At 39.2% G+C, this 24148-nt stretch overlaps 1 protein-coding gene across 1 annotated transcript in view; it reads left to right on the top strand.

The window, feature by feature from the left end:
* The window catches only part of pcdh15b (protocadherin-related 15b), a 144423-nt gene that overhangs the window by 97960 nt on the left and 22315 nt on the right, over positions 1–24148 (top strand). Inside the window, exons 27-34 of the mRNA XM_063894181.1 lie at positions 10394–10503; positions 11529–11669; positions 14159–14286; positions 18574–18804; positions 19078–19166; positions 20838–21014; positions 21595–21813; positions 22803–22811. Coding sequence (XP_063750251.1) covers positions 10394–10503; positions 11529–11669; positions 14159–14286; positions 18574–18804; positions 19078–19166; positions 20838–21014; positions 21595–21813; positions 22803–22811 — 1104 coding nt within the window. The remainder of the gene's footprint in view (positions 1–10393; positions 10504–11528; positions 11670–14158; positions 14287–18573; positions 18805–19077; positions 19167–20837; positions 21015–21594; positions 21814–22802; positions 22812–24148) is intronic.

Raw genomic sequence — 24148 nt, forward strand, 5'->3', positions numbered from 1 at the left:
ATATAAAGGGGATTTAAACTAGTTGAATATAATTAGAGTTATGTCTTTCCATCCTTGACTGTATTTGTTACTACAGTGAAATCTCAAATGCAATGGTATATTCTTTAATTGCATAATTCCAGCAAACTGCATTCAATGTAACATCTGAGACTAAAGTGTTGACTCTTAGCTTCAGGTGTGTTTTAGGTTGTTCACTTTTATTTGGGCTTGGCATTGTTATACTTGAAGCCGCTATATTTTACCCTCAGGGACATGTTTAAAAAGATTTACAATTTTCTACTGTTCATCCAGGGACGACAGCTAAATGCCAACACTTTGACCTTCTATAGTTATTGTTTATTTAAAATCCAATAAGCTGCAGTACGGAGCCAACACAAAACCGTCCACTGTATTGCAGTGCCAATATTCATGCAGTCTTTTAACTTGGCTCGCCACTATTGTCAAAATGGTAGTGGATCGTTTTTAAATTAATTTTGATTTACTTATTTGATTATTTAAGTAGCTGTATTGCATACTGAACAGATATCTGCATTATTGGTGGTATTAACATTTTACAGTTATGAAACATTGATTTAGTTCTTTGTGTGTGTGCATTGCTTTAAAGTCGAATATGTCGAGGACCAGTCACATGGCAACACACACACACACACACACACACACACACACACACGCTCACAGTGCATTGAGATCAGACTCTCTAACCTGCTGTTTAGTGCATTTTCACTCTGTGGGTTCCTCATCTAGTAAAACAGTTAACAAGCTGAGTTGTAGTTTGTTGAATCATTTTAGCAACACCGCTCCGACTGTAGGAGCATCCTTGCACCTGCAGAATTAGTATGCAGTCACATACACACGAATAGTTATCAGTACCCAGTGGCAATTATCAGCACGAGGTTAAGTGAACTGAAAGAAAATATTGCATCTCCAAAGATTATCGAAATCTACATACCCCTCACTTAGCCTGTGGATGGATTTGAGTCAATGTGTATACGCTGTGTATGTTTTCTGTGTGAATTTGCATGTGGTTATGCAGGCATTCCTCCCCCTGCGCTGTCAAAATGCCTCGAAGCCTTTTACTTTGTTAATGAATCTAATTAGAGAGAGGCGAGAGAGTTAGGAGGCAAAACACTTCCAAACATCAAAGCTTTGTTTCTAATCAAGAAATTGTGAGATCAAAGATGCCAAAAAGTTGCTTTGTATTGCGTCATAACAACGATGGAGATAAAACAAGTATTTTAGGTTCTGTCAAGGAGGTTCTCTAGTACAGAAAGCGCTCCGTTCAAGAATCCCAGGCATCCAGGAAGGAGGTCACAGTCTTTTTGAACACCATCAGAAAGGACTACTCTTGATATTTCAATTATCCCTTTGAACGACAACAATCCCACTCGTCTGCCATGAAGGATACTGACAAAACAAGAACATTCAGTCAGCTCGGATAAGAAAGAACATCATTTAAAATGCAATCTTGCACTTTAACCCGACAGAATAGTTGCTTCTGCCTCTACAATGCAACACCTGCAGTATTTCCCATAATGCACAGAGCTGTTCAATAATGCAGAGCCTGGCTATTTTCTGCTTTGCCATATACTGTAAACTTAGTATTTGTTGCTAAGCATTTGAATTCTCAAAAATAAATCTGTATTTTCTTAGACACCAATCAATCAATTATCAAACTTTGTATCGTTTATACTTTACGTTGTAGTGATTATATTACAGTCCAAATGTGAACAGTAAAACAGACCTTCTTTAACATGTTTTCGACTTCCTTTATATATTTTTGTGTTGCTTGTTTCAAATGCAATAGGAAAGAAAGAAAACCACTCTTAACTCAGTATTTGAATTTCCTTTTCTGAGAATTGCTGCATGTCTTTTCATATTCCGTAAGAGTTTTAAGGGATCCATTGATCCTGTGCCAGAAAATGGAACAAAACAGGACTCCCTTTTAAGTGAGGAAATCTGTTAAACCTATAGGACTGATGATTTTAAAAGGAAATAATCACAAAAACATAAAGACTTTTTTTGTATTTTTGATAAAATATTGACAAAATATTGTAAATGTGATTCTCCAGACAGGATTTCTCCTTTCGACCTAAACTATTTTAGTCCTCTTTCATCTCTGCCCACTTTTTTTCCTACTTCCTACCTGTCTTGGTGTCTGCTTATAAAGTCTGTTTTATCCGCTGTAAACTATCTTCTATCAAATTAACCGTCTCCTCTGCCAACATGAATAAAGTCCCTGAGGCCTTTAAACACTTTAACTTTGCGATAAACGCATCCTCCTTCAACGTCAAAACAAGCACGTCCGACGTGTGGCTCTATAAATCCGTTATACGTCTCACCAATTTAGTTGAAGGTTACCTTGTTTTGTTGATGCTCACAAACAAGCAAGTGCACAGAGAGCGCTCCTAGCTATGTTATGACTGTGACAACAAATGGCAAACAACCATGGCTGTGTTATTTTTAAGATTGCTTGCAGCTGGGAGACAGCCAGAGAGAGAGTGAGGGGTAATGTGGGAGAATGAGAAAAGAGAAGACAGATACCAGAAGATGTTGGGAGAGGATAGTGGAGAGAAGCAATTCGAAGATGTGGAGTGTGAGTTACAGATAAAGTGAAAAAAGAGCAGGGGAAGAATGAGGATGGAGGGGACCGGAAGAAACTACAGTCAAAGTTTGCGGAGGAAAAAACAAGAGACAACAGTTGATAGACGGACAGAGACATGCGCACACACACAGATCAACATACAGGCAGGAAAGTCTTTATAGTGGCAGATGAGCTGACAGGTTGACATATTGGAATAAAACACTGCAGGGAGCAAGAAGCAGGTGAAGACTGGAATAGAGAAGCATTGAGATGCAGAAGGACAAGAAGATACACAGACAGGCAGACCGACTTATTTCACTCGCCTGATGTACAGACTTAGTCGACAGTAAACGAAGTAGACCAGTATCCAGTAGATACTGTAAATGGACCCTATTGTGTTCCCTAGGTTGACTGCTTTTGGGGTCAGCCTAACCCAATTAAACACAAATTCCACAACCTACTAAAACCCCAAATTAGTTCTGCATATTAAAGTTTCTCAATTGATTTATGAGACCCACAATTAACCGCTCTTCACATCGGCATATTCACAGCACTAATTTAAAAAGCAAATATTTAACTTCTAACGCTTGTTCTCCTTTTACTCCTGCTATTCCAAATATATATCCTAATTCCAAAATAGTGTTAAGGACATCAGGAGCAAATGCCAAGAGTTGATTTTTCATTAAAATGTAATTATGGCTGGTGTGATAACTGCATGTGAAATTTATCAGAGCACCCAAGGTCAATTTAACCTTAACAATAGCACAACTAACCTAGGTTACGAGAAAGAAATTAGGCTTTCAAACGGGTATTTTTTAATGGACCCCGGTGTGGTAATCACATAAAACGTACTGGGGCTGAATTACAAAACTTCCAGCAAACTTAATAGAGACCAAAAAAGGCAAAACAGCACCAGTTATCTGTTTCAAGCACATTTTCTCTGGTCTAGCTCAGTTTAAAATGATACATTCTTTAACATGGAATTACTCATCCATCACCAAATTTGTAACTGACAACGATATCTTCATTTCACGTGTATCTTCCTCTCACACTCCTGTCCTTTCCATGTTTTCTGCTCTCTGCTAATTGGATAACACTTTGCTTTAGCTGTTCCTACTAAACAGACTTACCCAGGTCCTTCCAAACAACACAGGACATGGTAGAGGCTCAATAAAACATGAGTCAAAAGGTAATTTCAGACAATTTATATAACAAATATAATTAACACAATTGAAAAAAGTTATTGACACGGATGATAGCAGACAGATGGCAACAGGCTGCTTAAGGCATCTGAACAGCAAACACACTAATTGAAATATAAATACCACCAATAGCAGAGGTAGTATCTAATGATTTTGTACGCAGCAGATGGACATCTTTCTCTGCTAAATCACTCACCTGAAAAATCACTGTCTTGTTGCTTGTGAAATATAACAATTTATTGATGTTTTTACGCCTGAAAAATAGAAGATGGGCCTGAATGCTCGCAACTTTTAAGCAGACTTGTGTGACCCTTATACCCAGTTATCTAACTACTCTCTTTAAAAACTATAAAGATGATTTTCTTGTCTTCAATTCCCAGATTAAAAGCCAAATTGGGCTCTCTTATTCATGGCACATGACAGTATAACACCTCTCATATATAGACATTTAGTAATGTAGTAAAAATCAATGACAATGAACACAAGAGCAGCCAGCTTGTGAATCAAAAGCTGGCTGCCTTCAAAGTCATTTTGTCTGCATGGTCAGTTCTTTCTTGTTTGTTGTTAACTGTTTGTCCTCTCAAAGTGTAGAATAAAGGTTGGAGACAATTACATCTATGGTGAAAGCTAATTCACACACAGTTCTGCTTGACTCACAACTACACCAGTCCCTTTTAAGTATATCTTTATTGACAGTATCTCTTTTAATGAGTATCTACATTTTTTTAACATGGTTGTCACACATTAAAGTATTTTCCATTAGTAGACGGGCTTGCAACTGTCAATCATCTGATAATTAATCGGGCTTAAAGATAATGAATAGAGAGGAAGATTGATGAGGTGGCTTCAAGAGACAGAGAACATAATCACGATGATACAACAACAATCAAGACCATCTCATGTCTTTTCAGTCTATTTCTGTCACACACGACACGCAAATGTGACTTTAAAACAACTCAACGTACAGCATGACACACGCCAGTACACGCAGCGGGATAACTTTAAGAAATTTCGACTTACTGTGGCCGTTTTTTCTGTATCATAGGCTTTTATTTGATACACATACTGTGGGTCCATATTAAAAAAAAACAACAAAAGTTACAAAATATTTTTACTTTTTGCTTGTTTATTCTAAATCCACAAACGCAACAGCAGTCTTAGCTTTTACACCATCTTAACCCAAGAAGTCGAAGTTCAAATTCAGTTGATTTTGAATTATTTTGGGTTTTTCACGTAGCTTTCTAAGTTTTCTTTTGTTCGCACAGTTACTAATTCTCATTTATATTCAGTTGGATAAAGGTGTTGACCTCTATGTGTGGAGTTTATCCAATATGATAAATTCAACAAAAATGTAGAAGCCAAGTATTTTGTTATTCATTGGACTTGAGTTTTTTAATAACATTTTTTAAAACAAAAGGAATGTGGTGTTTGAGTTTGTGTGGATGAGACTGATAGGAGAAGATGGTATCAGCATTATGTACATACGGAAACACTGGACCAATGATTTTTACAGAACTGACGTTAAATGAAGGTTCTTGTCGCAGCATATTTCCACACATACACAGGCTCTCAAATTCTCTATTCATCATCTTGGCTTTGAGTCCCTTCTTTTCTCAAAAGCCCTTGTATATATATTGCTGGTTCTCTTTTCCTTCGCTGCTCTATTTCGCGTATGTTTTATGTATACGTACTTCAACAGTGCTCCAATAAAGGTCAGCCTGTTTGAGATATACTAACCTATTTGACTCTAAGTTGACAATTATAGCAAGACTGTAAGGCGAAAGGTGAGAAGAGGGCCGTGAAAAGAGAAGAAAAGATGCGGAGGCTGTGGCGAAAAATGGATAGGTTGTGTATGAGCCATTACGGCAGATGTGGGAGAAAGATGGAGAGTGCCAGGAAAAAAAATATATCATTAAGTTTGATTTTTCAGTACTAGGCAGAAATAATAAACAAAGATTAAGAGAAGGTTGTTACATGCGTCACAAACAACGGTTAATACACTGTACTGCAACACTAATGTTATGTTCTCACTAGATGAAAAGCAACAGTTTGAAGGACCTCATACTGAATCAGAGGTTGTGACATTGCAACACGTGCCTTATCAGCAAGTGCTTGAATCTCAACCAGCATGTACAAGCTCTTGAAATTGTAAGTACGTGTGATCTGAAAAATGTTAACTTTTCAGCAGTGAAAAATAACCACAGCATTAGAAGAAATCACTTACACAACTCCCGCCAGCCTCTAAAGGTTATTATTGCAGGCAGTAAAGATCCCACGCTTTACATACTCCTAATGAAAATTCCTGCAGTCAATTAATAACCCTCTGGAAAGGCAGGGAAGGGGGGGGAGATACAGTGAGAGATCAGACAACAGGAGGGGGAGAACGTTGTTTTCATTTGAGCTTCATGTGGCGCCTGGTCGTAAAAATTATTAAACAGCATATGCCCAGCTAAGATAATAATGAAAACCAATTACTGCTGATGTTAGCTAATAATATCTGACCTACTTGAGATTTTCCTTTCTGTCTTCCAGGCATGGCCTCCCACTCAGAGTACAGTATGTCACAAAGTCGATCAAACGTGACTGTCATATAGAAAAAAAAAACTCCTGTGAGAACGCACTGCTAGAGGCCAACACAAAGAAAGCACTGCTCCGCCGGCAGCACAAAGGATATTGTAGTTGGCCGTGAAAAAAAAAAATACAAACAGTGGAAGAAAGAGAAAGGACATGACCAGAATTCCATTAGAGAATTAAAAAGAAGAAGAATGATAATAGGAGAGATGATGTATCATACATTGAAAGAGACTGGCTAAAAAAAAACGGGAAGTATCATAAGTGATACGAAGGAAGGACAGTGGCTATGAGAAAGAATCATAGCGAACATCTTTATCCTCATACATCGCTTTATCCATTCACACTCTTGAAACACTCCTGCAGCCCTGTTAGGGTTGATTTACCACAGCATACATTCAGTCAGTTCAGCAAAACCTGTTCTTGGGTGACTGTGGCTAAGCATGGATAGTGGTCGTCAAACCAATCGGAAGTCCGGTGGTTTAATCTCTGGCCCCTGCAGTCAACATGTTGAAGAGTCCCCAGGCAAGATAAGGAACCCCAAATGGCTCCCTATGGCATGGCAAGTGGTGTATCAATGTATGTTTATGTGTGTGAATGTTTCCCTGAGCAGCTGGCACCTTGTATATGAATTGTTGAATGCAAAAGGGCTTTTAGGGGTGGCAAAGACTGAAAAGTGCTATAAAAACGGAGTTGATTCACCATTTTCTATTCACACTGACTCAGAAATTCCTCGCCAAAAAGTAAATCTTTAATTCTTTATGGTAAAGAGTAGGATTTAGGGTTCTTCTTAGAGCTATTGTATTACAGTTAGAATAAGCCTGCAATTTAAGTCACTATAATGGGCCCCCAAGTATATACAGAAGCACTTTTTGTGCATGTGTGTCAGTTTCTGTTATCAGTGTGAGCCCAGCTTGCTGTAGTTAGGGCAGAATGATTAGAGAGGACAGGAGGCAGGATAAGGGCCCGATAATGAGCTGTGTGTGAATGTGTGTGTGTATCTGGACTATTCCATTCGCTTCTCATGTGCGGTGTGTATCTTCATGCCAGTAAATGAGTTTTGACGTAGATGTGGGTTGCTATCATTGTATTGTCTGTGGGTGTCAGTGTGTGGGCATGTGTGTGCGCATGTGTGTGGGCATCCTCTCAATTGTGCTTCTTCACCCCTGTCAAACAGCCATTGTGGAGAGAGGGAGGGAGGAATGGATAACAATTGTAGCAGAGGTCTGTTGGGATGTTCGCTGGAAGCAGCAGCCGGGGAGGAAGAGAGGTGGGGGGGGGGGGGGGGGGGGGGGGGAACGAGGTAAAAGATGGCGGTAAGGGGACATTTGGATGCAGAATAAATAATGCAGGTGGACATGAATGTAAAGATGGGATAAAAGGCAGAAAGAGCCAAATAGTCCAGCAAGAGCAGAGGTATACAAACATGTTATGTGTATAAGTTATTACTCTAAAACAAGCCCAAATATATTGATGGACTATATTTGTGCTGCTGCTGCTGCCGTGGCTCGACTACATAACTGCAGACTTGTGGTTTTCTCATTTTCTGTTCCGAGTGCACAATGTGAGTGACCGTGAGTGAAACGCGCTCATTTGCGTTCAGATAGCTTGTTCCCCTTGAATCCTAATACAGCTCTATACTGTATCATTCGAAAAGTACTTGTTTGTGAATAAAAGCTTTTTTGTTTTTATTCCTTAACACTCATGTCAGGTTTGGCTCTTTCTTATTATAAAATTAAGTCTGGAAAAGAAGATAGGAGAAGTAGTCAGAATGATAACCTTTTTTATATTATTTCTAATTTGTCTGGTTTCTCTGGCTGCTGGTCTCTTTTTCCCCAAAAATGTGTCTTTTAAGCCTGTTTCAGCTGGTTAATTATGTAATATTTGCCACAATAATAACAAAAATAATCAAATAACTCCTGAAAAACATTCAGTATATAAAGAAATTGCTTCTCAAGCCTTTCTAAGACACCATGTCACAGTGGGAAAAGGCACAGGCGTACAGGATTGAACTGATGATGGTTTCAGGGTCCTGGTGTGGTGCATGCTGCTCCACTGTCACTGTTGACTGGGACACGCCTAAATGTTATTGGTAACAGCTGTGCTTTAACCACACAACTCTAATTGTCTGCTGTGACAAGAGCCTACTACTGTTATTTAAAGTTCCTGAAGGTCTTCCCATTTAATCTCGATTTATTCAAGAAACTTCAGGTTTATTACTTCACATATTTGCTGTTGTGAGCATTTGGGAACATGTGGTTGGAGGTGCAATGGCCTTGAAGTTAACACACACGCCTTCGAACAGTTCCATTTATCACGTTGTGATTACTTGATAGCTAAGCCAGTTGGTAGCCCATGTTATAATGTTTAGCCAGCTGTGACGGTTGGCCTAATGGCTGCTCTGGGTTTATTAAATGGAGCGAAATCTGCTGGAAATTTGAGAGTTGCCAGAATCTGAGAAAATCTGTCAGGGTTGTAAGCAGAGAAAAAACAACCCCCATGCAACGAGAGGCAGGTGGACAAAAAAAAGACCTCTGAAAGATCTCGTAATTTCACTGCCCGGTTCAGGCCGCTAATAGGGCTTGTCAGACCCCGTGTTTATAAATGTACAGGATAACACAAAGTTTAACCAATCACAACGTGCACCAGAAAACACTTTCAGTGTTTTGGAGCGTGGAAGGAGGCACACCCACGCTTTCTTCAATTAATTATTAAAAAAGACTGCCATCCTCTCTGCAGGGAAGGACAACAACATCCTCCCATGTATGATCATGTTTTGATTCAGAACGAGCACCAAGACTTTTCACAGCCAACGTGTTTTGAGAGATGGAGAAAGTGAGAACAGAGCAAGAAAACTCAATGCATACAGCTCTACGGTGACGTAAGATGTTAGCGGAAAAAGCACAAAATACTAATAATGGGTGGCAGTCAATGATATTGTGGCAGGACAGCTAATTAAATAAGTGTACAGGAAACACTGCACCGACGTCTATTACCAATAGCAGCAATTGTCTCCTCTCTGTTTCTCTGCATTTGATGAATAATTCTCAGTAGATTCCACTCTCTATACCAGAATGAATATGTCCCCAACCAAGTAAAGTCTGTGTGTGAAACATTGACCTGAAAAGACCAACGCTGCGGGCTGTGTATGTTTTACAACTTCAGTTATGTATGGTCGTTAAGGGTGGAAACACTTTGTTGATAAGGCACTAGTTGATCAACTACTGATTTACCATTTATCTTGTCGACTTATCTCTGTATTTTTTTAACAAGCACACGTCAGAAATTCTCTGTTCTCAGCTTCTCAAATGTGAGGTTTTTCTCTTTTCCGAGAAGCAGTCAATTATATCTTAATTTCATATGCTATTTGAAGGCGTCCTGTTGGGTTCGGGAAAAATGATGGTGGGCTGTTCTTCTTTCTTGTCTGACATTTAACAACAGACTGAAAGTTGCGGCCCTAATTATTACAAATGATTCAGACAATCCCCGAAGATTACCCTATATTTATACAATTATTTTGTACTAAGCGAGCCAGTGTGTTAGGAGAATCAACTTGCAGTGCGTCATAAAGTTATATGTGGGGTAATTGTGAGAGACCGCTTTGACCAACTGCATTTTTGATGTCAGACTGACATTCAGCATACCATAATTGATGATCAATGTTGTCAGAAATGTAAATCGAAAGTTGTTGTTGTGTTTGATCTGTTCTCCTTCTTTTAAAAGTGTTATGTTCAGCAGCCAGCTCTCAATTTATCTCTAGCACAAGAACAACTTCCTACCTGATCGTTATGCCCAAAGTAGCTCTTTGAGAGTCAACCCTGTTTACATAGGCTACACTTTATCTGTTGGGGAGAAGCTACAGTAAGGTGCAGAAAGCTGTCATGAAATTAAAAATGTGGATGTATTTGACAGATATAACTCTCAGTTGTATACAACTTGCCAAATTGCAGTCGACCCTTGAGAGCAAGTGGCCCCACATTCTACATATACATATTTAATTTTCTTATCCGTTGATATTGATTGACTGATCCTTTCCCAGGTTTCCACCAGTGAGCGAGGAGGCTGCCATAGGAACCCCGGTGGGAGCCATCATGGCCGCTGCTGTCAATCAAACTATCATCTACTCCATCATCGAAGGCAACCAGGGAGGTGAGCAGACTTCGTGAAGGATCTGTTGTGGGCTTCAGTTGACTGGATTCACTGCCGCAGATAAAGTAGCTGGTTCACTTAGCATAGCAAGTTATTTGTGGCTGCGAGTCATGACTGTGTTTGTTCGTTTATGATTAGCATGAATTACCTTTTTCTTGGTAAAGTTATTCAGTATTAAATTGCACATTCATTTTATCAGATTTCGGAAAACCCTTATATTTTCAAGTGTGGCTATGGTTTGGATATTTTGTCATGTACTGAGGTTGCAACACACATCTTTTCAACTTCCTTCCATTAGGTGTTATTGTTGGTGTTGCTGGTTTTCAAAGACAACCGGATCACTCACAACCCATTTTGCCATTTTCACATCATCAGGGAAAAGCAAGAAATGCTTTATTCAAATATATTCTGATTCATTCCCTCCAAGTATTGCAGTCCACAGCTTTTCTGCTAACAGGACAGGCTCTGTGCAGGCAGTATGTCCCCCGCTGAGACAAAAAACAACCACTAAGCTTTATGCAAATCATGAGCGATGATCATTTGGAGACTTTTTTAGCATTTTTTTTAGCCTAATGCTAGCTTTTTTCATTGAAAAGAGTTGGCGACTCTGCACAGGATAGCCTCAGATGCCTTAATTTTCCCGGGATATGGTACCGAACGGCAGAAAGACTTGCATAGTGAAAGCGAGGCTTTAAGGGAAACCAATTTACAGGCAGATGGTGTTCATTTGTCTCTGCTCATTATATTGTGCAATCAAAGTTTACTTATACTGATAAGTAAAAGCTGAAATCTATTTCCAATTCAAACATTGTTCAAAATGATTCTTGGGCAAACACTTTTTTTTTACTCTGTAAGACTACTATATATATAGACTATACACTTTCCTATAAACTAACTTACTATCCATCTGTTTTAAAAATAAAAGAACCTCTCAGTCTCCCTTTTATGACCTTTCACATACCTTTTCTATTTTCTGCTTTGTTTCCCCCGCTCCTGCTGTCTTCCTTTATCTCTTGTCTCTCCAGGTGCGTTCGCATTAAATGAAACAACAGGACTGATTTCCACAGCCAAGCCCCTAGACTATGAGGCCAACTCCAGCTACATCCTGAAGGTGGAAGCAGACTCAATGAGAGTGGTGTCCTCCAACCTCCGAGTTCGCTCTAAGAGTGAGTGCGTGGCTGTGTTTCTGAACTCTCCTCCACTAACATTACAGGACTAACTTTTGACAATCGGATTGCATCGCCGCAGTCTTCACCGATATTCTTCTCTCTAATTCTCCCCCCACAAACACACACACACACACACACACACAGTGAAAGATTAAAAAGCAGTGTATTAACCCTCTATGTGATATTGTTAAAATAAACTTGCCACAGGCTTTAGCTTTCCTTTTTTCCACTACTTTCATTCACACTTTCTTCTCTCTAAAGCTGTCTCATGTCTCTACGTTTTAACTTTTCACCTTTTCTCTACAGTTGTTCGTCTTCGAAGAAATGTTTCATTTGGCCTTGGTTGCTCTTGTTACCTTTCAATAAGCAATTTCCTCCTTCTCAGTCAACTATTGAACCTAAAGGCTGAACCAGATTGCTGTCTGTTTGATTGTTTGCTGTTTAAAATGCTTTCCTTGTAGATTCATCCTTGGCTATCACATGGTGATATGCAATTATGCAACAATTTATCCCTCCAACATACTTGCACCGATGAAATTGACCAAATAAAGCTGCTGTGCAGTTTGGAAAAATGTAGATTTGATCTGAAAGCAGTCACTAGACTCATTTCAAACTATGGGCACAGAATGATCGGTGCAGGTCAGGTCAGTGTGAGTTGTGCAGAACATGCAGTAAGCTTTAAACAGCACTTAAGCATTTCAGTCTTTTCTATTTCTCTCACTTGGTAATTTTTAAATCCCTTGCATAATTCCATTTTCTTTGAATTGCATGTGGGAGGAATGAGCTACTAAAAAGGTTTTTCACAGTTTTCTTGAAATTAAAGTGAGAAAGCTCTAATTAGTGCCTCATTCGTTCTTGTTCTTTCTATATCTGCTGGTTTCTCTCTTTTTTTTGTTATGTGTTTCTTACTTACGTACCCTCGTTCTTCTTAATTGATGCTTAGCTCCCTGGCTTTCTTCTTCTTACTTTAATTAAAGTATTTACCACATGCCATTGTCATTTCACCCAACCTGTTGGAATTTCATTTTCATCAAGGATTAAAACGGCAAATCATGTAGTCGTTAACAAAAGCAATTGTTTTTGGTGCACATGTTAATCAAGCAACAAATCAATAAACTTCTAAAAATGTGTTAATCCGGGTTTCTTACTCAAATCCTAAATAGACATTTATTTCTTTTGTCTTAATGGCTTTTGTAGATAAAACGAGTAATGTTTGCTTACGCTGGTTTGTTTGCATTGTTCTCTTTATTCAACATAGTTCTTTTTTAATTATTTCTTTCTTTGTTGGAGTAACAGTTTGCATTTAACAGTCTTGGGATTTGTATTTCCCTTTTCCTTTTGGCACTTGATTTCCGCCCTTTTACACAGTTTGGTTGATGTATTGTGTTGCAGTTTTACGTGGGTGTGATTCACAACTCCCTGTTTTTGGACAGATAAGACTGAATGTGAGTCAGTCTAAGTTGCTGAATATGAATGACACAGGCTCTTTGTCAAAATCTTCTACTGAATGTTTGGCTCTGTTGGATTACAGTAATGTTTAAATCTATTTTGGTCATTTATAATGGATTTACCATACAGTTTATGTGATTGTATACATCAAGATACATCTATCAGTGTCATAGATGCAAAATGTGATCGTGAAACTTGCCATAGACTTTTTTAGACTCTTTTCAAAGACGTTTGACCTGGAAAGACCACGATGTTGTCAATGGTCATGACCAGTGGAAATCCCTGATGTGTTTATCTAGAAAATTGGATCATGGTTGAGAGCAGGGTCACCTCCACTGCAGCAGGCTGTTCCTTTATTTTCCTCACAGCACATTTTCAGTATTTCTCTTCTCTCAGCTGTTAAAATGAAGCAAACAATCCTTCAGTCACTTCTCAAACACTCTCCCTTGTTAATAAATAACCCTAAGAATGCGTTTCTCAAATCATTATCTTTGACTGCTGCTTATTACTATGTTAATGTTGTGGAGAAATGCTTGATTATTTAAACCAGATTTCAGTTGTTTTGCTTGAACTCTCCATGACTTGCCTGTCTTTATTTTCTCAAACCATTGCTGATCAATTAATGGAAATGCGTTTTAGCTTTGGCTGAAGATATCCCACTAGGAGAGGCTGCTCAATCATTGTCAGACCAATTTTACACTTGCCAACCTTTAATACCTATAGGACAACAACGGCAGTGCCAATTTAGATAAGTAGTGTCTATTTTATCACCTGCAAGCAAAGATAGCAACAACTGCTGCAATAATAATAATGTGTGACACCAGCAGGCCATGCAAAAGCTAGCTGGCTGGTGATGGCTACCGGTGATTCACATCATGACTGTGTGTCCATCCAAATTCATTTCCGACTCGATTGATTTTTCTTCCAAATACTGAACACGCGTAACAGAAGTTCCCTTTATGCACTTTTTCCTATGCTAGATGCAAACGTCTATCATAATGTGTAACTGTTGTGTTTTTTTTTTTTTTGTCTCCTAGCCAACACAGCTAAGGTGGTAATCGACATCCAGGATGAGAACGACCACCCTCCGTTTTTCACCAGACCTCTTTACATTGGAGGGGTTGCTGAAGATGCGAAAACATTCACCTCCGTGTTGAAAGTACAGGTACAGAAATAACACGCCTACACATCAAACCGCAGGGGGAAGGTTAAAGGTCCCCTATTATGCAAAATGCACTTTTTTTTTATACATTAATATGTGTCCCCGGTGTGTAAGTAGACTCACAAAATGTCAGAAAATACAACCCTCTCTCTTTTCCTCCTTACCCGCTTCTCTCAAAACGGGGGTACAAAAAGCTGATCCAGATTTGCTTGAAATGTGGGCTGGCTTTACATTGAACCCCTGGCAAACGTCCCATCCATGTGACACGTCCCGACCCATCGTCCGCAATATACAGTCGCCTCCACAGCAACTCTGTGTGTGTATTCAGCAGGATGTCTGCAGGAGGGATTTAGAGTTGTTGTATATAGGCTATAATACATATAATGTCACTGAAAATAAGTGTTTCAGAAATGATGCTTGATGTGGTTTGGAACATGATATGGCGTTTAATCACGGCAACGTTTAGCTGAGTATCTCCCGGTAGAAAACTTTCATAGAGAGAGAGAGCTGCATACTGCTCCAAAGGGGGCGTGGCCAGCTTCAGGTCCGCTCAAATTTAAAGAGACAGTCACAGAATCAGCACTTCAGGAACAGGGCTGAAATAGAGGGGTATGATGCATGCTTCAATGGGTGATCTGTTTGGTGTTTTGAGCAAAACACTTCACAGACAAGTTTTGTATAGATATTGCCCTTCAATATATTGTTAAACATAGCATAATAGGAGACCTTTAAAGTGTAGGAATATGTGGAAATATAATTTATACAATAAAGCGAAACCTACTTGCTTTGGTTGCGGTCGTCGCCACTGCTGTTCAAATACAATTTCCTTAGATCCAACTTTATCCCAGCGTACTTAAAGTTCAGAGTCCACCCACTCCCAGCTGTTCTGAGCTTTATGTTTTCTTTGTAGGGAGCAATGAAATAAGTGCTTGGATGGAAAACAATATATGCACACATTCTACAGTACATTAATAAAATCATCAGTGAGTTATTACAATTATTCAGGCTTCAGTTTGTAATATTGTTGCATGAACAGCTTTGAATAAGCACTTCTGTTCCCAGATGTTTAAAATAATAACCCTTATTTTAATGCGAGACTCAAAATATTATGACAGAAAAAGTAGCCTTGGTAGCTTCCAGCTTTATTCAGCTTAGCTCAGTATGAATGTGCTTTCAGTGCCAGGGATGATTTGCGTGCTTGTATCTGTGTTGTTTAGATTAAATGAAGATAATATTCAGTCCGGTGAGAAACAAGATAAACTGCCGAGATTATTCTCTGTTTCTCTCCCTCGACATCCACCTCTATCTCTGCGAGTTGACACAGCTCTTTGTGTCTCTGTCTATTTCACCTAACTCTGGAGGATTTCATACCACTGTAAACAAGTTGAGCGACTCTCGTATCATTAAAATGCCTTTGAGGGCCCAAAATGGGTCACGGAGATCTCAGCCTGTATCTGAGAAGAAGCAATAGGTTTTAATGAGCCTGGATGCCACAAGAGACTCCTGCGGGTTCTCTGGCAGAAAAAGTATGCTCTTTTATATTTTATTCGAGTTTTTAAGATCATTCTTAGATATTCCTGCTTCATTAGATCACACAATGTGGGAGTGACAGGGAAGATGAGAAAGTAAGGGAGTGAAAGCAACAAAGAGTGAAGAAAATGTGCTTTTATCACTAATTTCAAATTATTTTTCCTCAGCTGAAATACCTGAAGGCGGTGTGATTTTGAACATGGATCGTCAGTGTCAAAGCTGGAGCTGGTTTACAGTTACATGCTGTAAAGTCATTTGACCTCTTTAAATACTACACACTGACAGGGAACACTAATAGCCTGCTAGTCATCTCGATCACCACGGGGAGAGGTGGTAGATCTGGAGATCAGAAGGAAGAGGGAAGATTGATAGTTAGATAAAGATAACTGACATCCTGCTGCGAGACAAACGGACTGGATGCGAGAAGGTAGGGAAGACATGCATGATTCATGGATGGATGGATTGATTGATTCGAGGTGGGGGGGGGGGGGTTGGATTAGATAGATGGACAGGGATGCTCGCGGCACATTTGCTCACCTCCTCATGAAAGCGTGAGTGAGACAAGAGGCGGAGGGAAAGTTTGAGAAATGTTCGTTTTCAATCTCAGTGTTTTCACTCAAGTATAGCTAATTCCATCACATCTGTCTGAAGCATGCACATTGTCTTAATGAGTTATGTGGGTGAGTGAGCGTGTATACCAAGGGGCTACATTTGTAACCTGTGTGTATTGCTTGTACGTGTTCAAGTACATCGTGCATCAGTCTTTTGTCCCTAGAACACAAATATTGATCAGATTGCAGATTGATCCCACATTGGCAAACCTACTGAGTTCCTCCCAAGAGTTTTTCTTCCTCAGACCCAATATTTCACATTTTCTTCCCAAGACATGTGTAACTTCTCCCACCATGACCAATGCAAATGCAGAATGGGCCCTTTTACCTTTCTCATTTCTTTCCCGTTCTCTTTAGAAACTCATTTCAAACTCTCCTTTCCGTGTGTGTCCATACCAAAAGAGCCCTGGGATTAAATACAATTGAAGCTGCTGCATTTCTGTAGGAGTGTTGCTGGAGGCACTTGTTTGAAGACAGAACCCAGGAAGTCACGTTTAAATTTATGAGTTTGAAGATGTCAAAACGCCACAGCAGCAGAAAAGATCCAGTAGCTTTCCGAAAAATTACCCAAGCATGAATCACTTTATTCTCCATCATGGTCATCCTGAAGTGAAATAGCAGGAATATGAAAATCATGTCAAAAGATAACTGGAATATGGGTGAGCTTGTGTGGAATGACTGATGCACTTCTAGCTTTTAACAGTCCTCTTCACCTTTGACCATTTTTTCATTGTTGATGATAAAGATCTGAATGATTTGTGCAGCAGTCAACTTTTATGCCAGAGCTTTGCCTTGGACATTAATGAGGAGGCAACATTGAATTACTTCCTGACTTACCAAATGATTCAGTCATCTTGTAAAAAAGCTTTCAAATGAGGCTGAGGTGACTCGTACCGTAGTTTAGCTTCTGCAAAGTGAATTTTCTTTCAAAAAGGGCCAAACACGATATAAGAAAGGCTTTAAAAGCACTGAAATGTTTACGACACTTGCTTTCTTTGTGTAAGTGCTTTGTCAATATATATATTTTTTGAGGACACTTTCACTCAGCGCACGTTATGGGGAGGAAAGCCACAATTAGAGTGCTGTTTGTTAAAGACAGCAAAACATGTCACAATTATAGCACTCTTTTCTTTCCTGTCACTTTTCCACTTCATCCTGCTTAGCATTTGTATGCATGTGGATTTGGGACACAGTTAGACTCTCAATAGGTGCTATGGAAAATAATCAGGTCCGTACTCCACACCTGTGCTATTTCAGTTCAAACAGGTGGTTGATATTATTGATGTATTGCTGAAAAGTTATCCTAACTGTGCCTCTCACCACTGCAAGTAACAACACGAGAAAGAGATCTGTCTATTCTCAGTCCCCTCTTATTCCCTCGCCTTTCTACATGCATGCCTCCATATTTTCCTTTATTTCTAATTCTCTTTCCTGCTTCCACTTTCTCATTCCCTTGCCATAAAAAAAATACATTTTTGTTTCTTGCTGTTATAGTATTACCTTTGATGTGGTGGGTGTCTCACAGTGAAATCTGTAGTCTATACTGCCCTTCTTGTAAAGACCCGGTAATAAATCAATGCCTGTCTGAGTGTGTGTCTGGACGTGTATGTGAGGTTTGTGTGTGTGTGTTTGTGTGTGTGTGTTTGTGTGTGTGAATGAGGTAGAGACTTGATAGTTAGCCAGAATGACAGAGCAGATGAATAGCCCTGCATGCAGCTCAAAGCCCCATTTTACCCCCTACAGCAGATTCACTGTACTACATCAAGCATCGGAAACAAACAGAGCAGGTTTATCCGAGACAATAAAATCAATCCGGAAAAAAACAACATAATATGTATCGTCTTTTGGGGAGTGACACATACAAGACATGGTATCAGTTCTGAGCTTACCAGTAACATGACAGCTGCATTTTGTTATCTCCTCCAACACATTGAATCACAGAGATGGGCTCACAGTCATGATGATAATCACGCTTCATATAATAGAATTGATTGTTTGGATAATGGCGAAAAATGACTTGATCACAGTGTTTATATTTATGATGATGACATTTTATCATACCGGTGATTAGGCCGATGATATTGTAGCGTCGTCACGATGATGATTACAATAATCACACTGTCTGGATTTGATTTACCTCTTTTCACAGGCCCTGGACAAAGACACTGGTAACTACAGCTGTATGATCTACCGGCTCCTCATTCCCCCTCCTGCCGGTAAAAACACTAAAGATAGCAAAGATGGCTTCATCATCGAGCCATTCAGCGGCGTGGTGAAGACGGCAATCATGTACCGCAACATGAGGCGGTCATATTTTAAATTTGAGGTGGTTGCTACAGACAACTATGGACAAGGACACAGCAGCAAGGCGGAGATAGTGGTATGTGTGTTTATATTGCTCACATTGGTGGCAGGTTTATAACAGCTTTCTGCATCTTCAACATTTTCCAAATTTAACAGCCTGGTGGAACTTTATAGCAATGAGATTTATTTGGCTCCCAGCATGACCTTGATTCAAATAAAACATTTTAATTGGATTGGAAATGTTCGAAAGAGCACTTGTTTTTGAAGGTGTTTCTGGTCACTTACAGCTGTTTTCATCTCAGTTTAATGATGAAATTAAAAGTTTAAAAATATATTTTCTGTTTTGTAGGTTTCAGTCGTTAACCAGCTGGACATGCAGGTGGTCGTATCAAATGTCCCTCCCACCTATGTGGAGAAGAACAAAGACAAGCTGCTCAGGTAACGGTCATAAAACTGTATTTAAAAAAATAAAAATAAATTAAAAAGTGATGAGAATCAAACTTAGAAACCTTACAAGACCGTAGTCATTTTTAGGAAGTAAACTGATGCTCAACAATTCAATAAGTGCCATTAACATTAAAAAAAACCTGTTGATGTACATCTTCTGTAATGCACCTATGAGCCTCTACTTACATACAGCTAATCATTACTCCCTGATTGACAGTTGCCTACTTATCTTTGGAAAAAACTAGTAAAATAGTCATATAGGGGAAAATACATCCTGCTTTATATTGTCAGTGCAAGCTGTAAAAAGTGAGCAAGAGTTCAAAAGTGTCACATTAGAGTGGGTGTGCAGTGTATTGAGTCTTGCAGTATTGACATTCAGTGGCTTCTCCATATCGAGTTAATTATGGCAGGTCTCCATTGGAAGGAGTGAGGCGATAATTGCTACCATGGGGAAATCAACAACACTGGATCAAAAGCACAAAAAACAGTCTTCTCTTCATAAATAGTGTTTTTTATCAGAAAAATGAAGTGTCCTTGCAAGAATGAAGCTCTCAGTGCTTTGTTGAACTAGAGCTCCCACTGGAACTTTGGCATGCACCACTAGACACAGTTACAGGGGAAATAAATGTCTTAATGTAATCATTTAAAAAAACAAACCAATCTAAAGGTACAGATGTAGCTTATCTTAATGTTTGACATGTTTTTTTTAAAGTTTAAGATATTCAGATTGTTGTATGGGAATATGAATGTGTATTTTTGTACGGATACATTTCCACAATGTTGATTTATGACCGGCTATTGTAACATATGCCCAACCGGCTGATTCGTTAAGCTCATGTTCTTTTGCGCTATTTTAAAATACAAAACACAACAAATCATTACTTGTAGGAAGAGGCAGAAAACACAGCTGTGGTTTTTTAAAGCATCCGCATCATCTTAAAAACTGTTATAGAGAAGACAAGATCTATAAGCAGAAGATAATATGACTACACACTCCTTTGTGTCCTCCCTCTGTCTCTTGAAGCAGACATAAAACCGTCAAAGATATTCATTCTACGTTCAAAAAATGTAGGGCTCAAGCACTGAATGAAATGACCTTATCAACGCCCCAGTGGCAGCTTAAATGCTTCTTTTACTTTCCTCAATTTCAGTTCAGTCTGTTTCGGAAATGTTCCTCCAAAGTCAGCCGAATATGTTTTTATTCATTGGAATAAATGCAATATGTTATTCCTAAACACACACTGCATTATTCATTCTCTGCTATGATACTTGTGCCTGTACACAGCTTTGTCTGGTTGCTGCTCACCTTTTTTTAACCCACATTAATAATGCGTTTTTAAAGTATTTAAAAATATATATATATATTCACTGTCTCTTACACACACACACACACACACACACACACACACACACACACACACACACACACACACACACACACACATGCACAGACCTCAGTTCCCGCTGTGAGCAGGTGTTTCTGGTGGGACAGAAATCACATTTACACAGCATGAGTCTTCCTACAGGAAATGGAAATACATGTGTTTTTCGTATGTGGTGTAATAAAACTATTGTTAGTACGTTTATATATGTACATTAATCTGTGTGTTGTTACTGTTGTGTTATCCCATCAATCAATATCTATTATTGCCTAATCTTCAGCATTTTGGAGCGGTACGTCCAGGAACAGATACCTGGAGCAAAGGTAGTCGTGGAAACCATCGGGCCCCATCGCCATGGTGAAGGAATGGAGCAGGAAGACTACACCAAGTCAGACCTCATGATTTACGCCATCGACCCGTTGACTAACAGAGCCGTGTCTAGACAGGAGCTCTACAAGTAAGAGCTTTGGCAAAAAAGAAAATTATGAACTTTATTCCATCCATGAGATGTAAAATGGCAGCGCTCCAAAGTCATTATAATATGAAAAGGACTTAACTCAAATTACATTGCTAATAAGTCATTTGTTATTAAACTGGCCTCAATTCGTTTTTTGGCGTTCTTCCATTCTCACACGTATTTGAATATTTTGTTGCATTTAATTGTGTACTTTCTGGCAGCTTTGCCAATAAATGAGAAAAATATAAACTTTAGCAACTCACATACACTTCAATACCAGAGTCATGTTGACTGCAGGGGGTGGGAACGAACCAGGAAAACCCCTTATTTTCAGACCTCTGCACTCTGCCCCTCAGCCATATTTGCAAGTATAACCGCACGTGGACAGGCGTGTTTTTGTGGTTGTACTGTGAAACTGACTGACTAAATAAACAGTTTGCTGCATAGAGAACTGTTTATATCTAGCTGTCAGAGATTTCTTGCCTTCTTCACTAATTTGACGTTGTTAATGAGTTGTAGAGGTTAGTCTGTAAACAAAATAAACATGTTGTCAGTTTCATCCTTGATTTCTCCCCCCGAGGTTCCTCGATGGTAAACTCTTGGACATCAATAAAGAGTTCCAGCCCTTCCTCCCTCCTGGCGGGCGGATTCTGGAGATCCGAACGCCTGACTTGGTGACCAGCGTGAAGAAAGCTGTGCAGACCGTCGGCTACACAGAGGGGGCGCTGTTGGCTCTGGCCGTTATTATCATTGTCTGCTGCGTCCCCGCCATATTTGTTGTCGTCTTCACGTACAGACAGTGAGTATGAATTATGTGTGGTATTTCTAACACTTTTGGAATAATTATTGCTCTTAATTCAGCATAATTTAGATTGAAGGCTCTGGGATCTTACTGACCTTGTAATTAGCATTGTCAAACTATTTCAGGAAATAACTGAGCCTTAGTTATTTAATAGGAAACATCTTTTTGGCAATATTTTAAAGATCTATGTCCTCACTAGGAACATATGCGTAAAGTGTAAACCTCATAGCGGCTATCAAATCTTTTGCATTCTAACATTTTTTTGAATAAGGCATTCCGGCCATTGCTATAATTGTAATTGTCTACAAATAAACCATAAACGTCAACATCAATTTGACACAACTAGAATATAATGCATGAAATAGGTACTTAAAACATATAAAGAAGGATTTGAATTTAAATAGGAATTCTAACAAAGATAACAAGTCGTTTAGAAACTTGTGAATTCCTTTTAAGAGAGTGCAGACAGTCAGAAAAGTAGACACTCTCTCCCGTGGGATGTCCTCTAGCTGCATTTATCATTTTATCACCTGAGCCAGTCACTTCCCAAGATGATTCAGCATGGCAGACTGTCCCACGGTGCCAATTCTAATACTTTGTTTAGCTAACCACCGTGAAGAGCTATTAATTTCATCCGTCTCCCATACACATATAAACAAGCAGACACACACACTCACACAGACACATATAAATTGGATCAGTGCATTTTGGAGAGCTTCTCATCTTGCTGAGGAAGACAGATGAATAACAAAGGAGTGGAGAGAGGAGAGGAGATTTGAAGAAAGAGAAACAGAGCAGTATTCATCAGTATAATAATCACTAGTCTCTGTTGCTAAATTACTGTAATGAAGACCAATTGTCCAACCGGGTTGTAAATTATAATAAGTAAACCTGGTTAACAAGAGGTGTGTGATTTATGGTCCTAATAATCACTAATCTTTCCCTCTCTTCCTCTTCTCCCCGTCTGCTGCGTCTGTCACCACCAGATTCAAGGAGTGAGTACTGTTTTCATAATCCCATGCTAAAATATTAATGTCTTAAACACCTCTCATTGTGATTAATGTGTTGACTCTCATTGTACAATGAAATGGACGAGCTCAGGAAGGGCAATGAAAGAGAAAGGACAGCAGACAATCAACCAAATGAAGAACGTGGATTCAGTAAATGTCCAAGACTGATGCTTTCATTAGAATATATCTGTGGGTTGTGATGTAGCATGTCCAATCAGAATAATGTTGAGTGGTCAAGAATACCAATGGCAGTCGGTTACGCACATCACGGATTAACATGTTAATGGTTTGGGAAATGCGTGAGTAAAACATGAAGTGAACACGCTGCGCCAGAAAGTACATAATTATACTTTAACATGCTCTGTCAGGCCCTTGTAAAGATAATAACCACAACTAATTCAAGAGAATCTTAGAAAATGAAGGGAAATTCAATCAATTCTGGACACAAATGACACTGTCCAGCATATGTGTTGTAGCCTGTCTCTAGAGGCACATTAAAATGTAAGTGTTTCAAGGGAAAAATAAGGAGCCAGATATTCAGTAATGCCACTCACTAAGAGACTGCAGTGATGCTTGTATCTCTTTGTGGCCTTCATATTGCTAATGCTGGAAACATGCTCACAATGACAATGCTAACATGATAATGATAATGCTAGAAACACGCTCATACTGGTGCTAGAAACATGCTCACAATGACAATGCTAACATAGCAGGTATAATGTTTTACCATCTTAATTTAGCGTGTCAGCATGCTATCATTTGCTAAATCATTTAACGCAAAGTACAATGCCTGATGGGAATGTTTGAAGGTATTTGGTGGTGACACAAATGATTCTTCTTATTGTATTGTATAGAGGAATCTTAAAGGATCACCACAGTGAAAACAAGTGTGTGTGTGTGTGTGTGTGTGTGTGTGTGTGTGTGTGTGTGTGTGTGTGTGTGTGTGTGTGTGTGTGTGTGTGTGTGTGTGTGTGTGTGTGTGTGTGTGTGTGTGTGTGTGTGTGTGTGTGTGTGTGTGTGTGTGTGTGTGTGTGTGTGTGTGTGTGTGTGTGTGTGTGGAAATGTTCTCCTTCCAACAAAAAAAACGAAATGAATGTCAACCTCATTGAGGTTCAAGAGAAAATGTCAGGCAAACTCCAAACTCAGTGGGCTCCATCCTCAGTGAATCATCAATGTCTGATCAAAATGTCATTGTAATCCATCCAATAGTTGAGATATTTCAGTCAGAATCCAAAAAGCTGGATAGACATGTGAAAAAGCATGACCTTTAATAACAAACAATTATATAAGCAGTTGACATGAGCACTGTTTAAGGACACAGA

The sequence above is a fragment of the Eleginops maclovinus genome, chromosome 10 (genome assembly GCF_036324505.1).
Source record: "Eleginops maclovinus isolate JMC-PN-2008 ecotype Puerto Natales chromosome 10, JC_Emac_rtc_rv5, whole genome shotgun sequence".
Lineage (NCBI taxonomy): Eukaryota > Metazoa > Chordata > Actinopteri > Perciformes > Eleginopidae > Eleginops > Eleginops maclovinus.